We start from the raw sequence: 19,589 nt of genomic DNA, 5'->3' as shown, positions 1-19,589 counted from the left end.
TTTATACCCAGCATGTTTCACATTTAAGCATCCACAGGTATTCTTTGTTATCTTGTTTGTTATTTGTAGAGATTTTTGTCCATTTTGCTCACTTTTTTTTTTGTTTTTTGTTTTGTTTTGTTTTTTGAGTCAGGGTCATGCTCTATTGCCCAGGCTGGAGTGCAGTGGCATGATCACAGCTCACTGCAGGCTCAGCCTCCCGAACTCCAAAGATCCTTCACTTTAGCTGGGACAGGGACTACAGGCATGCACCATGATGCCAGATCAATTTTTGTATATTTTTGTAGAGATGGGGTTTTGTCATGTTGCCCAAGCTGTTCTTGAACTCCTGAGCTCAAGCAATCCACCCGCCTCAGCCTCCCAAAGTGCTGGGATTACAGGCTTGAGTCACGACACCCGGCCTTTGTTCACTTCTTTATCTCCAGGACTTAAAACATGGTCTGCACTCAATAAATATTTGTTAAATAAATGATTTTTTAAACATCCTGCTATTTAACCCTGTTTGCTTCTATGTATCAGTTCACATATATCAGGAGAAGCCTCAAGATTTAAAAATCTTCACTCAGAAAAAAAAGAACTATTGAGGAGAGGAAGATAAGGCACACACATCTCTCTCAAATAAAATAGTTACTGGTCACCAATGTATGCTTTCAATCTCCTTTCAGAATTTTTTAATGAATTTCTCTTTTAAAATGAATTATCTGTTTCATTGTAGATGCAATTTTCTCTCTTTCAGGAATCTGTTGCAGGGTAGGTAGGAACGGCAACCAAAGATAGAGAATGGTCCAATTCAATTGCTGACTGAATTTTGTAATTCTCTCAAATCTTCTATTAGCAGAATCTATCACTCTCTCTTTTTTAAACTGAGTCCAATCCTATTTCTAAAACCCCTCCTCCAGGGCCGGGTCAAAACACATAGGTTTCCTTGGAAGGCTAATTATTTGAGATCGCTCTTCAAACAGTTATTCTTCAAAGATCTGTTCCAGAAGCACAGAGAAATTGATTTTCTGCCAGCAAAATTTATTTACTTCCTGGCTTATGTTCTCAATTAAAAGTTTATTACATGTTCTGCACATAATAAATTTTTTAACTTCTTTAGAAACATTTTTTACAATTTACTCCACCTGGATAATTAGATGCTCACCCTCACTCAGGATAGAGGTAGATTTCATAGAGTAATAGCAATAAAAATTTAAAGTTCTGTTTCCGTATTGGCAATACGTTTCTCGTTTTCTACAGTCCCTCTTCATTTTTCTTTGATGATTCTGTTTTTCAAATCAGCACGTTGAGAAGTGTGTCAAAGGTTTAAATTTTAGACACAAAATACATGGCTTATTTTCCGGAAACAACATTATGCCCTGCACTTTTTCAGATTCGGAATTTGAGTGCACTGACGACTGGCTAAAACCACATATTAACCAACTGCTATAAAAGTTGGAAATGTGTCTGGTTGCACCATGCAAACTCCCTATGCTGTACTCCAAATATAATCAAGAAAGCAAGCTAGTACCAGTGCAGACTTATCTTCAAATTTCCAAGCTTTATGAAGATTGACTTACATTTTGCCACTTACACAGACATCACAATTGAAAACCATGTTTCCAATTCCAAAGATGTTCAGAACCCTTATTAGGCTGGCATCCTTGGAAGCGAAATTTTTCCTTCCACTCTGCCTTAACCCACCTACAGCATTTCATTTTGTAAGGCAAATTTACTTTCATAATTCTCCAACTTGTTTTTCTTGTTCGGGATTCTCAGTGAAGTCCACAGCTCTTCCCCACCACCCCCATGCTCCCTCCAGCCTAGATCTCCCTCTAGCCACTGGTTCTACCTTGCTGACCTCTGAGTTTACCGGCCACCTGCTGACACTAGGGAGGTCCTGACATAATCACAGAGACTGGGGAGGTCAAGTGCATTGAATTTCTTCCGCTTCCTAAACACCTAGGAACCTGCACTAGAGTGTTTAACTAACAACATCTACCCACCAGGGGGCGCCCCTCGACTAGCAGTGCCGTCTGATTGCCTGTCTTTTACAGTTCTCCCTGGCCACGCCTGTAGTTCAAATAGTTTGAGCACTCCTTAACACAGCTCTTTAAAATGGAGAAAGAAGGCCATTTATTGAATACATGGACAAAAAGAAGCAGATAATACCCTTAGGGTATAATTCGTCTCAGATTTTAGTATTTTTGCCCTTGGGAAAGCTATGGCTTGCTGTGAGAGGGGCTTTACTGCCACCTCCTGGATCATGGCTTGACAGCACCGGGCAGTACTGAGCAGAGCCAAGGCAGTGCGGTGTCATCCTAGTGAAATGGATGTGAGGTCAACGGCGCAATCCCAGCGCTCAGATCTTTCATAACTTTCCTTAAATAATTCCTGTCCATCCAAGCAGAACTGACATCTTCTTCATCCCTCTGCCTCAGGAGGGAGACGTGTTAATCTCTCATTGACTAATTTCCTCCCAAAACCCAGAAGAAGAAAGGGGACCTATCTTACTTAAAACGAGTGTAATTTAAAAAAAAATACATTCTGGGCAGGGCGCGGTAGCTCACGCCTGTAATCCCAGCACTTTGGGAGGCCGAGGCGAACGAATCACGAGGTCAGGAGATCGAGACCATCCTGGCTAACACGGTGAAACCCCGTCTCTACTAAAAAATACAAAAAACTAGCCGGGCGAGGTGGCGGGCGCCTGTAGTCCCAGCTACTTGGGAGGCTGAGGCAGGAGAATGGCGTAAACCCGGGAGGCGGAGCTTGGCAGTGAGCTGAGATCCGGCCACTGCCCTCCAGCCCAGGCGACAGAGCGAGACTCCGTCTCAAAAAAAAAAAAAAAAAAACAAAAAAATTAATTCCAGCTCTAAATAACCGTAATCATATATTTATTTCAACACTCACGGCGCTATCATTTATTGAATGACACTGAATCAATTCCTTAAGTTTTCTAAGCCTATTATCTTGCCTACAAAACATAAATAACATTCCTACTTTCATAGGGTTATTACTATTGTCACATAGAAATCACTGTGCTACATAAGGTTCCCCATCTTTATAGATTTAAAAATTCAGTGAGGCAGTGACACTGGGTATTGTTCTTGCCTCTGTGTTTTCAGAATCTAACCCTGACTCTTCTGGTGGGTTGAGGAGCAACTTAACACCTTTCAATAAATGGCTTTTCTAGTTAAAGAAAAAAAAAATTGGAGGGGAGATAAGTATACATGTAAACAAAAAGAGTGAGAAGCCAAGGAAGACAACTAAAAACGGGTTGAGGAGGCCGGGCATGGTGGCTGTCTCCTGTAATTCTAGCACTTTGGGAGGCTAAGGAAGGAGGATCGTTTCAGCACAGGAGTTAAAGACCAGCCTGGGCAACATAGTGAGACCCTGTCTCTATAAAAAATAATAATAATAAAATAAAATAATGAAACAGGTTAAGGAGGGAAGTGACTAATTAAAACATTATTTTGTGGGAGTCAAGGGATAGTTTTAAATCCTAGCAGCAAGATTAATGAAGATCACTTTCCAGGTCTAGAGCAAGTGGGATAGCTGGATGGAGGTAAACTGATCTGAAAGCCTGTTCTCCGGACTGATAGGAGATCCTACCCTAGCTTAGGGATAGGAAAACATGCTGAATTGAGATAGATTGTTTTCATTTCCCTGAACCTTTCTTATATGTTCATGTTAATTGACAATACATTTTCCAAAATGTTACCAGAAACTTCACTTCTACAGGAGATGACCCTGAGTGCCGAAGTAGAGAATAGAGAAATTAAGAATGTGCAATGGGCAAAACTAAATTTTCACTGAACACAAAGAAAAATGCTGTTTTGTGGATAGGTTTTTGTTTTAAAATAAAATTTCTCAGAATATATTCAACATCAGATATCCACAAATATCTATAAACACAAAACACAAGTTACCCACGAGTGATAACATAAGGTACTTACTTCTCAGAAGGCATGTTAAGAAAAAATATGCTGTACATTAATTACATTTTCAAGTTATTTCATGTCTGAAGCTATCAACAGAAAAAATAAGACCCTTGAGAAAACAATGTGAGAACATAATTTTTTATTCATATAGAGGAGTGTTAAGCACCCTCTTCTAGTGCAAAAACACTTAATGCAAAAAACAACAGAAAAATTCATTTAGTCCATTTCACTAAGACTAGCCTAAAGTCTTAGGAGCAGTGCTCTGTTTCTTCTCTAATCCCCTGACCGTGGTTCAGTTATATAGAGGAGGGCTTAGAAAACAAATCGATCACATTTTTCAATCTAGTCTAATACATAGTATATTACAAGTCCAGCCTTATATTTTAGCACCACTAAGATAAAGGAACCAATAATGAAAGTCACATAAGAAAACACATTTTCTATGTTCCATTTCAATGGGAAGTCAGATATTCTAAGCAAGCAAGGGATTCTCGGTCAGGAAAACCAGGTTCTGTCACAACTTTTACCAGTTAGTCTTTACAAGAAATGTTGTTTTATGACCATGCTGCTTATATCACCAGCTATATAAGAAAATTAGCTTGTCACCCCTACATCCAAAGTTTTCAAGAAGAATTAACAGATTTCAAACTTATTTGTTAAATATCATACAGTAGTGTATATATTATTTATAGCCTCTTAATTAATCTAAACTAAAACCATCTATGGAGCCCAGTAAGATAATATTTATTAATTTTAAAACATACATACACACAGCAAGCCCACTGCTCCCCAACAGTACATACACATATTCCCTATAGTGTGTGACTAAATCATATCCTTGCAAGAGAAACTAAATAACCTTAAACTTAAAAAAAGGATCAATTTGGTTCAATATCTATTATTGTTGATGATTGTGATTACATCAAGAATCACTGAAACCAATTTGCAGAATCTTCTTTTTCTAGTAGTTCTGCCACAGTTCTAATTAGATACGATTCTCAAGTCGTAACTTGAACTTGTAGTAAATAATTTTTAGTTCCTTAATCCTAAAGTTCACAAGGTATTTTAATAGGCAAAAGATATCAAAAGCTAGTATAAAAACTGTAAGGTAATTGATTCTAGAACCTCAACCATTGAGCTGATATGTTCACACTGATCTTTACATAAAAATAGCATTGAAATAAGCCAAAGCGCCATTTGGCTTTAAGTATTACCTGCTTGCCATGCTGCAGAATCTACTGGCAGTGTTTTTCAAAGTAAAAATAAAATAGTAACATTTTAATATGAAGCCTATTAATGTTGATACCCTAGTTTTTTCAGCATGTTAGCCATACTAATATAGTCAAACACCTGGTCACAGATTAAAAGTAGAGCTTTTAAATCAAGACCAAATTTTAATTTAACCACCAAATAGACTTGTACATTGAAACCCCTTATTTGCCTCCTCTTGAATGTCCTACTCTTTTGAGGCTTAAATATCCAAGGTCAGAATTTCAATATTAAGCTCCTCAGAGTAAAAAAGAAAAGTCCTAGTTAAATTCTTCAGCTAAGTTCTAGTCAATGGCTTTGGAAAAAAAGCAACACACTATTAACTGGTTAAGGCAAAAAAAAACTCACACAAATTCTGATTCCTTAAACAACCATTCTCTAAAATGATAAAGCAGAGCATGGCTAGAAACCCAGAAATCAAGAACCTGTAGCCAACTCGGTTTATTCTTCCCACCTAAAAAGTTCTGGATCCATGCATTGGAAAAGATGTGTGGAATGTAGGTAAATGATTTTGCACCTTGGCGGAAAGTTTTTGAGAAGGCCTAAGTGTTTGAGGTCACAAGGAGACAGGAACTTCTCTGGATTCTAGCATCACCCTTAAACTACTAGGGGACAAAAGTGGAGTCCATAATCATGAACATTCTCTCCCCAAAGCCTCTTCAGCTGGGTGGTTCAATAGCAATTGGTTCACAGAAGAGTAATCAGTCCTGATCAATTCCGTATGGAACATTAGCACCAGAATCTTACAATACAGAGAACTAACCAATGCCAGAGTTGTAGTAAGTCATTCGAAAGAGGTTTCTCTGTCAAGCTTGCATTAGTGTGGTTCTTAGAAGATCAGCAGAAAAGCCAGAGTCTCATAATATACTGATAGAACATCAACAATAAGTACAGAAACCAAAGATACATGTCTACCCATGGACAGGAGTTACATATTCCCTTAATATCTAGAAACATGTAAGATTTTTAAGTGTGTTTTCATAGTTAAATTCGGGCAAAGCAAACAGTTTCTCTTACTGATCCTAGTTTCTTCAATTTCCTTCAACTGATCCTCATTATCACCTACCCTCACCAAACCCACTCCTAAATAAATGTACACATTTATACAGAAAACACACAAAGTTCAATGCATGAGTAACGTGGCCATTTATAATATTTCTCTCTGTCCCCCTTTTTAACTCACTTTTAATCATGGGTAACTTAAAATATACAATCTCCTAATAGTAAATACACATTCATGTAACAAGAACCATATCACTGTTCTTCCACTGGATATATCTTGAAATAGCATCGGTGGACGTGAAAGGTAATGGGATAACATTTGAGGAGGGCCATTTGTTCAATCTTCCTTTGAAACATTTGGAAGTCTTTGTCTTTCCTTCTTCTAGAAGGCCTTCCTTAGAAAATGCAGGCAGTTCAGAAGGAAATGATCAAAACCATGAATCTCTCCTCTTGGGATATCAGCACTCTTGCTGCAAGAAGATGTCATCTCAAGTGCAAGAGCAGCATCTAAAAGCACAGGAGGATATACCATCAACTATTTTACATAAAATCTTTCTAAAAATTAATTTCTATCTCACTTGCTTTCTCACATTGCACATATTGATAATATTGGTGGGTACTATGCAGTTTAAGAAAACCTTAGATTTCAATTAGATGTGTCAACAGCTAATTTTTAAGACAATCTTTAGAATAATTACCAATCAAAACTATCATGTGTATGACCAGGCGCGGTGGCTCACGCCTGTAATCCCAACACTTTGGGAGGCCAAGGCGGGCAGATCACCTGAGGTTGGGAGTTCAAGCAGCCTGACCAACATGGAGAAACCCCGTCTCTACTAAAAATGCAAGAAAATTAGCCGGGCATGGTGGCCCGTGCTTGTAATCCCAGCTACTCAGGAGGCTGAGGCAGGAGAATCGCTTGAACCGGAAGGTGGAGGTTGCAGTGAGCGGAGATCGCGCCATTGCACTCCAGCCTGGTTGACAGAGCAAGACACCGTCTCAAAAAAAAAAAAAGTTACGAGAATGTGGGAATTTATCATCATAATATTTTATATAGTTAATGAGATATTAAACATTGAATGACTTGCTTGAGCAAATAAATTATCACTCAAAATGGTCTGATTGGCCAGACACGGTGGCTCACACCTCTAATTCTAGCACTTAGGGAAGCCAAGGTGGGCAGATCACTTGAGCTCAGGAGTTTGAGGCCACCCTAGGCAACATGGTGAAACCCTGTCTCTACCAAAAATACAAAAAATTAGGCGGGCTTTGTGGCACACACCTGTGGTCCCAGCTACTGAGGAGGTTGGGGTGGGAGGATCACTTCAGCCTAGTTGGCAGAGATTGCAGTGAGCCGAGATCACGCCACTGAACTCCAGCCTGGACAACACAGTATGATCCCATCTCAAAAAAAAAAAAAGTCTGATTTTTGTTTTGGTTTTTTAACACTAAAAAAGTTATATTTAAAAGGAAGTCAATAATTTGGTATAGCACTGATCTCTCCTTATTGGGAAAAATATTGCCAACTATAGTCATGCACTACATAACAATGTTTAGGTCAACAATGGGCTGCATATACAATGGTAGTCCCATAGATTATCATGAAGCTGAAAATTCTTATTGCCTAGTGACATCATAGACACAATAACATCATAGTGCAATGCATTACCTTTTCTATGTTTTGATATATGAATACTTACCATTGTGTTACAATTGCTTACAGTATTCAGCACAGTAACATGCTATACAGGTTTGTAGCTGAGGAGCAATAGGCTGTACCATATAGCCTAGGAGTATAGTAGGTTATATCATCTAGCTTTGGGTAAGTAGACTGTGATGTTAGCATAACAGTGAAATCACCTAAGGATGCATCTCTCAGAACATTAAGTGAGGCATGACTATAATCAATCAATCTTGCTTTACAGGCCCACAGGGCAAATGACTGATAAGGGAGATAGGTATATATCTTTCTTGAGCACTTGTCACCCAAAATTCACATTACTATATCCAATAAAATGCAGGAGATTAGTTTAAGAGCAAGAGATATATGCTCTATGAAAAGGGATTTCATCTCAGAGATAAATACTACCTCTGGTTTTCTAAGTGGCACAGCTCTTTCTCTATCAGAAGTTCTCATGGAATCAATCACTGGAGGTTTCAGCTGAAAAACTGGTCTTCAGCAAGCCACAAAATAGTACCCGTGAAAAGGCTGCACGGCTTTAAGTATGGGAAATCACACCTACCCAGTTCAGAACCAAAATGGTTCTCAGTGCTGGTGTTCCATTTAAGGCAAATCAGCCCCTGAATCATCTGACAGGGGAGGTCCTGATACCTGTAAATTAATAACAGAGCATCATAGGTTCACAGTAATTGCAAAAGTTCCACTTCCCCAAAATTTCAATTCTATGTGTTCAAATATTAGATGTTTAGAATGAACTATTCATAGCTTAAGTTGCCTACCTGGAAAAGAATGAAGTAAGAGGACATTATTCTTTTCCTTTTTTTTAGTACCAAACATTACTGTTGAGTGGATGTTATTCTTTGATCTTAGTTTATGCACATGTTAAAAGATAATTCTGATCTGCTATGGCAGTGTAAGCCCACTACATCCCATCTCTACTTATTACAAAAATACAAAAACAAAAACCTGTTGGAACCATCATATAAAGACTTTGAAGCAGCCCTTATAACTCTGCTACATGAAGTAAAGGAAAACATACTTGAAATGGATGAAGGGATAGGAATTCTTAGCAGAGAAATAGACACTATAAAAGGGAGTCAAATGTATATTTTAGGACTAAAAAGTACAGTATCTGAAATTTTAAAATCTCACTGGATGGGCTTAATAGCAGAATGAAGATGATAAAGTAAAAAGTCAGAGAACTTGAGGATAGATGTATAGAAATGGCCCAAACTGAAGAATAGAAAGAAAAAAGTTTAGGAAAAAGTGAACAGAGTCTCGGGAACCTATGAGAAAATACTAAATGGTCCACCATACATTTCATTAGACTCTCAGAAGGAGAGGTGAGAGATTATGGCAGAAAAAAAAATATTTCAAAAAAACAATGACCAACAACTTCCCAAATCTGGTAAAATATGTAAGTTTACAGATTCAAAAAGGCTGTCAAACCCCAAACAGGATAAACTCAAAGAAAACTATGTCTAAATACATCATATTTAAGCTAATGAAAAGAAAAGATAAAAATTAAATCTTGAAAGCAACTAGAGGAAAATGAAACATTACGTATAGGGAAACAATTCAAATGCCTGAGAATTTCCCACTAGAAATTACAGAGATCACAAGACAGAAGAATCACATCTTTATCATGCTGAGAGGAAAACAAAACAAAACAAAACAAAACAAACATGTCAACCCAAATTCCATATCCAATAAAATATAATTCAAGAATTAAAGTAAAATAAAGTCATTCTCAAATGAAGAAAAACTAAGAACATTTGTCACCATCAGACCGGCTCTGCAAGAAATGCTAACAGAAGTTTTTCAGGCTGAAGGAAAATAATACCAGAGGACAACTGGAATCTAGGGAAAAAGAGAGACCAACAGAAACGGTAAAGAGCTAGGTAAATATAAAAGACAACTTTTTTTAAATAAATTGTTAAAAATATTTATGACTGTTTAAAGTAAAACATATAATGCATTTGGGGTTCTGAAGACATATAAATGTAGTACATATGAAGTTCTAACATAAAGTGCAAACTGGGGAGAGGGGAATACGTTTGCAAGGTTCCTACTTCTTTTGTTGTTAATTATTTATCAAGAGAAATTATTTCTTAGACCACATATTCATGTTTCATAGTTCAGGAACACAGGTAAGTGACAAACTTCTAGGTAATTCAACCCAAAGAAATCCTTTGCATTCCAAAATCACTTTGTATTCTGAAAGATACCAGCCTTCCCCATCTCCTCCAAATCTTTCACAGAATCATAATTTCTGTAGAAATCTGCATGTGTCTTCTTTCTTGCTTCAGCCACAGCAATCTTACAGATAGCTGCAACCCCCAGGGATACAATAAAGGTTCCAACAATATGAAATCACAGACATTTGGCCAGAAGATCACACAGCTGAGGTTTTGCCAAAGCGCTGGAAGCCATGGTAGTTACCGTCCTTTATAGGTATGTCAGCCTCAGAACCAACATCTTTCCTGGATGATGGAGAAATGGATGGGCAGTTCCTACTTTTTATTTCAAGGGGTACAATGTAGACTATGAAAAATTAGCGATGTATATTGTAATTCCTCGAGCAATCACTAAAAAAAATATAAAAAGATATTGCTGAAAAAATACTAAAACTATTCAAAAACAAAAGAAAACTGGAAAGGAAAAACAGGAGCAAACAGAAAACAAATAATAAAAAGATAGGACTAAATCCAAAAACATCAATTATCACATTAAATGTTAATGGTCTAAACATTCTGTGGTCAGCAGGATTGTAAAGCTATGCCCTTAAGATTCCTGTCCCTAGCTAGTTAATCAAACTAATTTCAGTACTGATATGAAGGGACTTTGTACATGGAATAAATATTACTAATTAGCTGTTGTTACTAATTAGCTGTTAAATGTTACTAATTAGGATAGATTATCTTTGTGGGCCCAGTGTAATCATGTGAGCTCTTAGCATCAGAGTAAGTCAGAGATGAGGCAGAAGGAGTGGTCAGAGAGATTCAAGTGTAAGAGAGATTTGACCACTGTTGCTGGTTTTGAAGGCAGAGGAAGTGGGCCATGAGCCAAGGAATGCGGGTGGCATCTAGAAGCTGAGAACAACCCCCAGCTGTTAGCCAACAAGGAAATAAGGACTTCTGCCCTACAACCATATGGAACTAAATTAGCCCAACAACCTAAGTGAGCCTGGAAATGGTTTCTCCCCTAATGCCTCCAGAAAATAATGCAGCCCTGCAGACACCTTGAGTTCCACCTGTGAGACTCATGCAGAGAAGCAGCTATGCCCAAGCTTCTGACTCAGAAACTGAGATAATAAATGGATATTAATTTAGTGTGTTAAGTAGTCCCCCCCATCCATGAGGGATATGTTCCAAGGCCCCCAGCAGATGCCTGAAACCTCAGATAGTACCAAGCCCTAAATATATAGTATTGTATTTTTTTTTATCTGAAAGCCTAGACAGCTACTAAGCAATAAAAGGGTAGGTAGCATATGTATACAGCATGGATACACGGGATAATGGGACGATTCATGTCCCAAACAGAACAGAGCCGGACAGCTCGAGATTTCATCAGGCTATTCAAAATGGTGTGCAATTTAAAACTCAAGAGCAGTTTATTTCTGGAACTTTCCACTAACATTTTCAGACCACAGTTGACCATAGGTAACTGAAAACGCAGAAAGCAAAACTATAGATAAGGGGGGACTACCATATCTCTAAGGTAGCAGAAATAATAAATGAATACACATTCCAATTAAAAGGCAAAGACTGACACAATGTATACAAAGGAAAGATCCTACTTATATGCTGTCTGTGAAAGAAACACTTTAAATATAAATATAAAAACCAGATAGGGTGAAAGTAAATGAAATCAACAAGATTTACTATGCAAACATACGTATAAGAAGTTTGGAATGGCTATTTTAATATCAGATAAAACAGACTTCAAAGCACAGACCACTACCAGAGATAAAGAGAGGCATTTCATAATCAGAAAAGGGACAATGTATCAGAAAGACAAAACAATCTTGTGCAAATACCTAATAACAGAGATTTAAAATACATAAAGCAGCCAGGTGTCGTGGCTCACTCCTGTAGTCCCAGCTACTCTGGAGGCTGAGGCAGGAGAATGGTGTAAACCCGGGAGGCGGAGCTTGCAGTGAGCTGAGATCCACTGCACTCCAGCCCGGGCGACAGAGCAAGACTCCGTCTCAAAAAAAAAAAAGAAAATGTATGGACTAACTTTTTTTTGTTTGTTTTTTTTGAGACGGAGTCTAGCTCTGTCCCCCAGGCTGGAGTGCAGTGGCGATCTTGGCTCACTGAAAGCTCTGCCTCCCAGGTTCACATCATTCTCCTGCCTCAGCCTCCCGAGTAGCTAGGACTACAGGCGCCCACCACCAAGCCTGGCTAATTTTTTTGTATTTTTAGTAGAGACGGGGGTTTCACCATGTTAGCCAGGATGGTCTTGATATCCTGACCTCGTGATTCGCTCGCCTCAGTCTCCCAAAGTGCTGGGATTACAGGCATGAGCCACTGCACCCAGCCTGGACTAACCTTAATATTAAAACATGACAAAGATATATTTTTTTAAAAAAGGAAATTATAGTAGCAGTAATAGGAGGTTAGATATATACAAAATAATTAATCAAATAAGTAAATATATTAAATTATACATAGAATAACATACAGCTAATTTTCTCACTCTCAAAGAAGAGGATAGTAAACTAGACCAAACTCTGTGATGTTGGATTCAAATTAAAGGAATCTTTGTAGATTTCAATAAGCATAGAAACGAAAATACAACATATCAAAAGCTGTGGGTTGAAGGTAAAACAGTGCTTAGAGGAAAATGTGTAGCTTTACATGCTTACATTACCAAAAAAAAAAAAATCTAAGTGACCAAGTGATGAGTTTCCTTAAGAACCTAGAAAAATTGAGCAGAATAAACCCAAAGTAAGTAAAAGGGAAAAACTAAGAGGAGACATCAATAAAAATAGGGCACCGACAGCTAACAGAGGAAATTAACAATGCCAAAGGCTTGATTTTGTTGAAAAACACAACAAAATTGACAAACTCCTAACTATACTGATCAAGAAAAAGAAAGTGAACATAATAAAGTAAAAATAAATAAGGAATAATCATCACAGTCCTTACAGATATTAAAAGGACAATAAGAGGTTAGGTGCAATGGCTCACGCCTGTAATCCCAGCACTTTGGGAGGCTGAGGTGGATGTATCACTGGAAGTTAGAAGTTTGAGACCAGCCTGGCCAACATGGTGAAACCCCGTTTCTACTAAAAATACAAAAATTAGCTGAGTGTAGTGGCTCATATCTGTAATCCCAGTTAACTCGGGAGGCTGAGGCAGGAGAATCGCTTAATCCTAGGAGGCAGAGGTTGCAGTGACTTGAGATTGTGCCACTGTACTCCAGCCTGGGTGACACAGCAAGATTCCATCTCAAAAACAAAAACAAAAACAAAAGGACAATAAGAGAATACTATGAACAATGTCATGCCAACAAATTTTAAAAATTGTATGACACGAACAAAAGGATTAAAAAATACAACCTTTCAAAAGAGACACAAGAAGAAACAGAAAATTTGAATAGCATTGTATCTTTTAAAGAAATTGAAATCAGGCTGGGAACGGTGACTCACATCTGTAATCCCAGCACCTTGGGAGGCCAAGGTGGCCAGATTCCCTGAGGTCGGGAGTTCAAGACCAGCCTGACCAACATGGAGAAACCCCTTCTCTACTAAAAATACAAAATAAGCCGGGCGTGGTGGCATTTGCCTGTAATCCCAGCTACTTGGGAGGCTGAGGCAGGAGAATTGCTTGAACCCAGGAGGCGGAGGTTGCCATGAGCCAAGATCGCACCATTGCACTCCAGCCTAGGCAACAAGAGCCAAACTCCATCTCAAAAAAAAAAAAAAAAAATTATCCAAAACTTTCCCCAAAATAAAGCTTTTGGGACAGATGGCTTCACCAGAGAATTCTATTAATCATTCAAGGAACAAATAACACCAACTTATTAAACCTTTTCAGGAAATAAAGAGAGACCACTGCTCAACTTGTTTTATGCAGCTAACAAAACCTCAATGTTAAAACATGACAAATATACCTTTTCCAACAAAGGGAAATCATAGTAGCAGTAATAGGAGGTTACATATATATAAAATAATTAATCAAATAAGTACATATATTAAATTATATATGGAATAACATACAGCTAAATTTCTCACTGTTAAAGAAGAGAATAGTAAACTAGACCAAACTCTAGGTGTTGGATTACAATTAGGGGTATCTTTGTCAATTTCAGTAACCATAGGTAGAAATAGAAATAAACTCATAGTAAATGTGTATGTATGTACATATGTCTATGTACCTAGCTCTGTCCACTAAGAGGGCCTTGGAACAATGACTCCCCCCAAATCAATGAACACACCTAGAGCCCAGATCTTAATTTCTAAATATAATTTTCTACTAAAGGAAACTAGGGATCCTTAGAGAAATGGCTGATTCCAGGTTGGTACAAATCAATCTGCATTATCTGTTGCACCAGATAGCAAGGAATTCCTCAAAGAATAATGAGGACATATCAAAAGGAGACAGAAGCTACCTTGAAGGGGGTCCCACTAGAAAAACTGGACTAGTTTGAACATCAAAATAAATAATGACTCAACAATGTGAAAACAACACCAACCATTAAAAATGGGCAAAAGATTTGAGCAGATATTTCATCAAAGAAGATATACAGTTATTTCATGTACAAATAAGCACATGAAAAGATTCTCAACATCTTTGTCAAATACAGATTAAAACCACAATGAGATGCCACTTCACACCTATTAGAATGGCTAAAATTAAACTGACAATACCAAGTATTAGTGAGGATAAGGCACAACTGAAATTATTATGCATTGCTGGTTGAAATACAAAATGGTGTAGTCATTTTGGAAAAATTTGAGTTTCTTATAAAGTTAAACATATACTTACCAAATGATCCAGCAAATCCATTTTCAGGTATTTACCAACTAAATGTGAAACTATATATTCACACACAAAAAACACATTTACAAATGTTTATAACACTTTACATTTAATTGTCAAAAACTGCAAACAACTCAACTGTCCCTCAGCTGGAAAACGGATAAATAGGTAAATAGACTCCACCTCTAAAAAAAAATTGTATTAGCTAGGAGTGGTGGCCTGCACCTGTAGTCCCAGCTCCTTGGGAGACCGAGGTGGAAAGATGGCTTAAGCCCAAGAGTTCAAGGCTGCCGTGAGCTATGAGCATGCCACTACACTACAGCCTGGGCAACATAGCAAGACCACGTGTCCAAAGAAAAAAAAAAGAGGCCAGGTACAGTGGCTCATAGCCAGATGTGTTAGTGCACGCCTGTAGTCCCAGCTACTCAGGAAGCTGAGATGGGAAGATCACTTAAACTCAGGGGATCAAGGCTGCAGTAAGCCATGATGGTGCCACTACACTCCAGCCTGGATGACACAGCAAAATTCTGTCTCAAAAAAGAAGAAGTAAAGAAGTATATAAGAAATGTATTGTTACTCTATGGTTCCTAAATGTGGAATCTGTGACAGTGATTAATCTTCATGTGACAGGAATTTGTTCAGTTTTAATTAAATGGTGCTATAGAAATTGTTGGCAAGAGATAAGGCAAAGCAATCACAGCAATAAATCCTTTCCTCAGCATCTCTAGACAATTTGTTATCCTCAGTGACACTACTCCTTTGTAGAGCTCTACAGAACTATTAAAGAGTGAACAGTGAGGCCGGAGGCAATGCCTCACACCTATAATCCCAGCACTTTGGGAGGCTGAGGCAGGCGGATCACTTGAGGTCAGGAGTTCAAGACCAGCCTGGCCAACATGGTGAAACCCTGCCTCTACTAAAAATACAAAAATCAGCCAGGTGTGGTGGCACGCACCTGTAAACCCAGCTGTTCAGGAGGCTGAGGCACAAGAATCACTTGAATCTGAGAGGCAAAGGTTGCAGTGAGCTGAGATTGCACCACTGCACTCCATCCTGGGTGACAAAGTGAGACTCTGTCTCAAAAAATAAAAATAAAAAAAGAGTTAACAGTGGAAAAAGCATCACCATGGATAAGGAACAACATACAGGAACTCTCTATGAAATGGAAATGTGTTAATAATGAGGATGGAGAAATAATTCTAAAACAAAAGTTGTCTAGCTTCAAGCAAAGGTGAAAAATCTGTCTGAAGCAGTAAAAGGAAAGTACAATGTCCATAGCCAAAGTTTGTAGCTAGTTATGGTTGGCTCAGGAGATTTAAGTTTGCCAAATTTTTCAGTGTAAAAATGACTGATATGGCTGTTGATATAAAAGTAATAGAAACACATATATTCTGAAAAGTTAAGAGCAATGATAGAAAAAAATGACTATATGGAATAGCAAATCTTTAACATGGATAAAATGGATTGTGTTGGGGAAAATATGTCAAACAGATCATCTATTTTGAAAGAATAAAAACAATTCCAGAGTTTCTCTCTTTGAAAGGTAGGGTGTTTATAACTTTGGAGTTAATGTAGTGAAATACTATGAACTATAAAATAAATAAATAAACCCAGTAGTTAACAAAAACTGTAGCTAGGCTGCATACCCAGACACACACATTTTTAATCTATAAAAAATGGATTACTGGCCAGTAGCCATAGCTCATGTCTGTAATTCTAACACTTTGGGAGGCTAAAGCAGAAGGATCACTTGAGGCCAGGAGTTTTGAGACCAGCCCAGGCAACATAGCAAAGCCTCATCTCTACAAAAAAATTTAAAAATTAGTTGGATATGGTGGTGCATGCCTGTAATCTCAGCTATTTGGGAGGCTGAGGTAGTTGGATTGCTTAAGCTCAAGAGTTTGAGACTGCAGTGAGCTAGGATGACGTTACTGCACTCCAGCCTGGGCACCAGAACACGACTATGTCTCTAAAAAAAAAAAAAGTATTATGGCAAGTTAGGAAACATTTATGTAAATATATATGTAATAAAGGTACTAAGTGCGATGAATCAAACAAACTTTAGCAAGCGAAATGTCATAGATCCCACCAATAAACCTTCACAATTCTTAAGAGCAAACTCTCCCTAAAATACTTTACTAGTAAGTATGAGAGAGACCCGAGTTCTGTCCATCCTATAAAGAGTATTTCTGTACCTGATGTAATGTAATACTGGGGGTGTGCAGGTCAATAGCGGCCAGAGAAGGAATTCGAGATTTTGAAAGAATTTTGCTCTCTTTCTTTGTTAGCCTGGAATTTCGAGCTAGATAAAAATGACCATAAACACAGTGAAATAATTAGACATTTTGTTAGTTTTTAGCTTTTGACATTCTCTACTTGTTACTCAGTATGTACTTATTATAATAGGTATTTACATACTTAAATATGTAAAGTGACTATGAATTTTTATTTTTAAATTCTGTTTATTTAACATACATTTTAAATAATCTAAACAGACTATACAAAGTAAAGGCACTATTAACATACCTGTGCCTTCCAATGCTCTTAGTTCAGGGAGATGATTATAGTTTAGTTCAGGCAAATGGACATCTGTCCTGGAGTACTCTCTTCTTTTCTTACTTGTCCGAAAGAGGCTTTTTTCACTAGAGACCTAATATCATCAACATAGTCAACAAAAAAGAATTATTTTCAAGGTTAGCTAGGCTTTCGTTCTTTTGTAACTCCTATGTTCATATCCTAAAATTTGTGAAATTGAACGTCTATAATAAAAAATTTGAAGGACATTAATAATAGAAAAAAATTTCATCCAATTATTTCAAATGTCTTCCTCATTAAATTCATTAAAATTGCTAACAAGTAGATAACTTGATTGCGATGAGTTTCTCCTTCTCCCTTTGCCAATTATCAGTGTGTAAGTCCCAGTAAGTAGTAAAAGGTTAAAAGATGGGCATTGATGCCCTGGTTCTTCAGGCCAGCAAGGTGGGGCCTTACAACACTTCCTAGGCTTTTCAGCAAATAGTTGCTGTTGTCTTCATAAATTTTGAACAGTTTATCTTCACATGTATATCACATCTCCCCCTAGCTTATTTTTCACTTTCCCAATATAATTTTGTTATTCATTTTTCTATATTTGTCCTTGTCTTGCTCCTCAGAGTTAGAATATAATACTATCCTCCTAGGAATACAATTTATTAAGTGAAGAATTATAACTTCAATTATTTTCCTAATCTTTCTTAGTACTATTATTTCACAGTTGGATAAAGTCAGAAAAAATAGTGAGGAATAGCAGCAGCACTTCAATTCTGCATCCTTATAAATTTGACACTTTTCCAATATTTTTCATTCGAGAATCACAGAAACCCTGTATTCGTATGTATGTATAATGAACTACACACACACAAGCATATGTATAATGACATTAGGTTATTGAGGTTCCTTGATGCCTCAAACTTAATATTCTGTGAGTTAGGCCATTCTGGCTGCCAGAAATTCTTCACGAGTCCTGCAGTGAGCTTTTGAGTTTCTTTCTTTTGGATGTTTCTGCTTACTCTTTTCATAGAACAAGCACTAAGGCTATTGGTTCAAGTTGGCTTTAAAATAAAATAGTTCAAGAAAACTATATGCAAGTATTAAAAGTAAAATTTAAAAATGAATTTAAACTACCAGATTAACACATTCAAAGAGTGAAAATAAAACACATAATTTATTCACACATCAGAATGGGGGCATAAAACATGGGAGAGAGGTACTGATCTTTAACATACAAGTTGAAGAAAGTCTAGGCTTAGCTCTGCTTGCATTAATTTTCATTAAGGAAAGACTCCACTGGGTCTTCACCCTCCTAATCTTCACCTCCTTTCTTGATTACCTCTTCCAAAGAAGAATAAATTAACTCTTCCAAACAAGAATAAATCAGATCTAAAATTATCAGCCAGCATTGATTATGCAATACCTGAAAGCAGGTTGATATCAGTTCTGGCAAAATGGTATTGAACCAGCTGTTTTGAAAAGCCTTCCTGAATAAAATAATCTTCCAAAGCAAATCAGGATTTTAAAACACAAATATCCACAAAGAAACCAAAAAAGAAAGTATTATAAGCACAGAAATTATAAACTAAGAATAATTAAAAGAAAAACAAATACAATGCCCAAATCATGAGAGAGATGAAAAGGCTGTATTTTTCAGCTCTGAAGATAGTGAGAGAAGTAGAGAAGGGAAATTTGTCTCACACACACACACACACACACACACACACACACACACAAATACTCCTTTGGGAATACATCCATACCTCCCTTTGTTGTGAAAAGCATTCATTCATTCAGTGTGGAGTCTTTCCTTAATGAAAATTAATGCAAGCAGAGAAAAGCCTAGATTTTCTTCAACTTGTAGGTTGTAGGTCAATACCTCTCTCCCATGTTTTATGCCCCCATTCTAAGATGTGAATAAATATATTATTATAAATACTTATTATGTGTTTTATTTTCAGTCTTTGAATATGTTAACCTGGTAGTTTGAATTCATTTTTAAATTTTAGGCCAGGCATGGTGGCTCACACCTGTAATCCCAGTACTTTGGGAGGCCAAGGTGGGCAGATCACCCGAGGTCAGGAGTTTGAGACCAGCCTGGCCAACATAGAGAAACCTCACCTCTACTAAAAATACAAAAATTAGCTGGGTGTGGTGGCGGGTGCCTGTAATCTCAGTTACTCGGGAGGCTGAGGCAGG

General features: G+C 37.5%; 1 protein-coding gene across 1 annotated transcript in view; it reads right to left on the bottom strand.

Annotated features, from left to right (window-relative positions):
• Window positions 1–4,042: 4,042 nt before the first annotated feature.
• Window positions 4,043–19,589, bottom strand: part of CDKL2 (cyclin dependent kinase like 2) — a 48,924-nt gene continuing 33,377 nt past the window's right edge. Inside the window, exons 11-14 of the mRNA XM_033214414.1 lie at window positions 17,388–17,511; window positions 17,057–17,163; window positions 8,435–8,523; window positions 4,043–6,698 (exon numbers count right to left, since the gene is read on the bottom strand). Coding sequence (XP_033070305.1) covers window positions 8,476–8,523; window positions 17,057–17,163; window positions 17,388–17,511 — 279 coding nt within the window. The 3' untranslated portion in view covers window positions 4,043–6,698; window positions 8,435–8,475. The remainder of the gene's footprint in view (window positions 6,699–8,434; window positions 8,524–17,056; window positions 17,164–17,387; window positions 17,512–19,589) is intronic.

This window comes from Trachypithecus francoisi, unplaced genomic scaffold (genome assembly GCF_009764315.1).
Source record: "Trachypithecus francoisi isolate TF-2019V2 unplaced genomic scaffold, Tfra_2.0 Lachesis_group1, whole genome shotgun sequence".
In the NCBI taxonomy this organism is placed as follows: Eukaryota; Metazoa; Chordata; class Mammalia; order Primates; family Cercopithecidae; genus Trachypithecus; species Trachypithecus francoisi.
The sequence above is the reverse complement of the archived record's forward strand: the minus strand, read 5'-3'. Positions and strand labels throughout refer to the sequence as shown.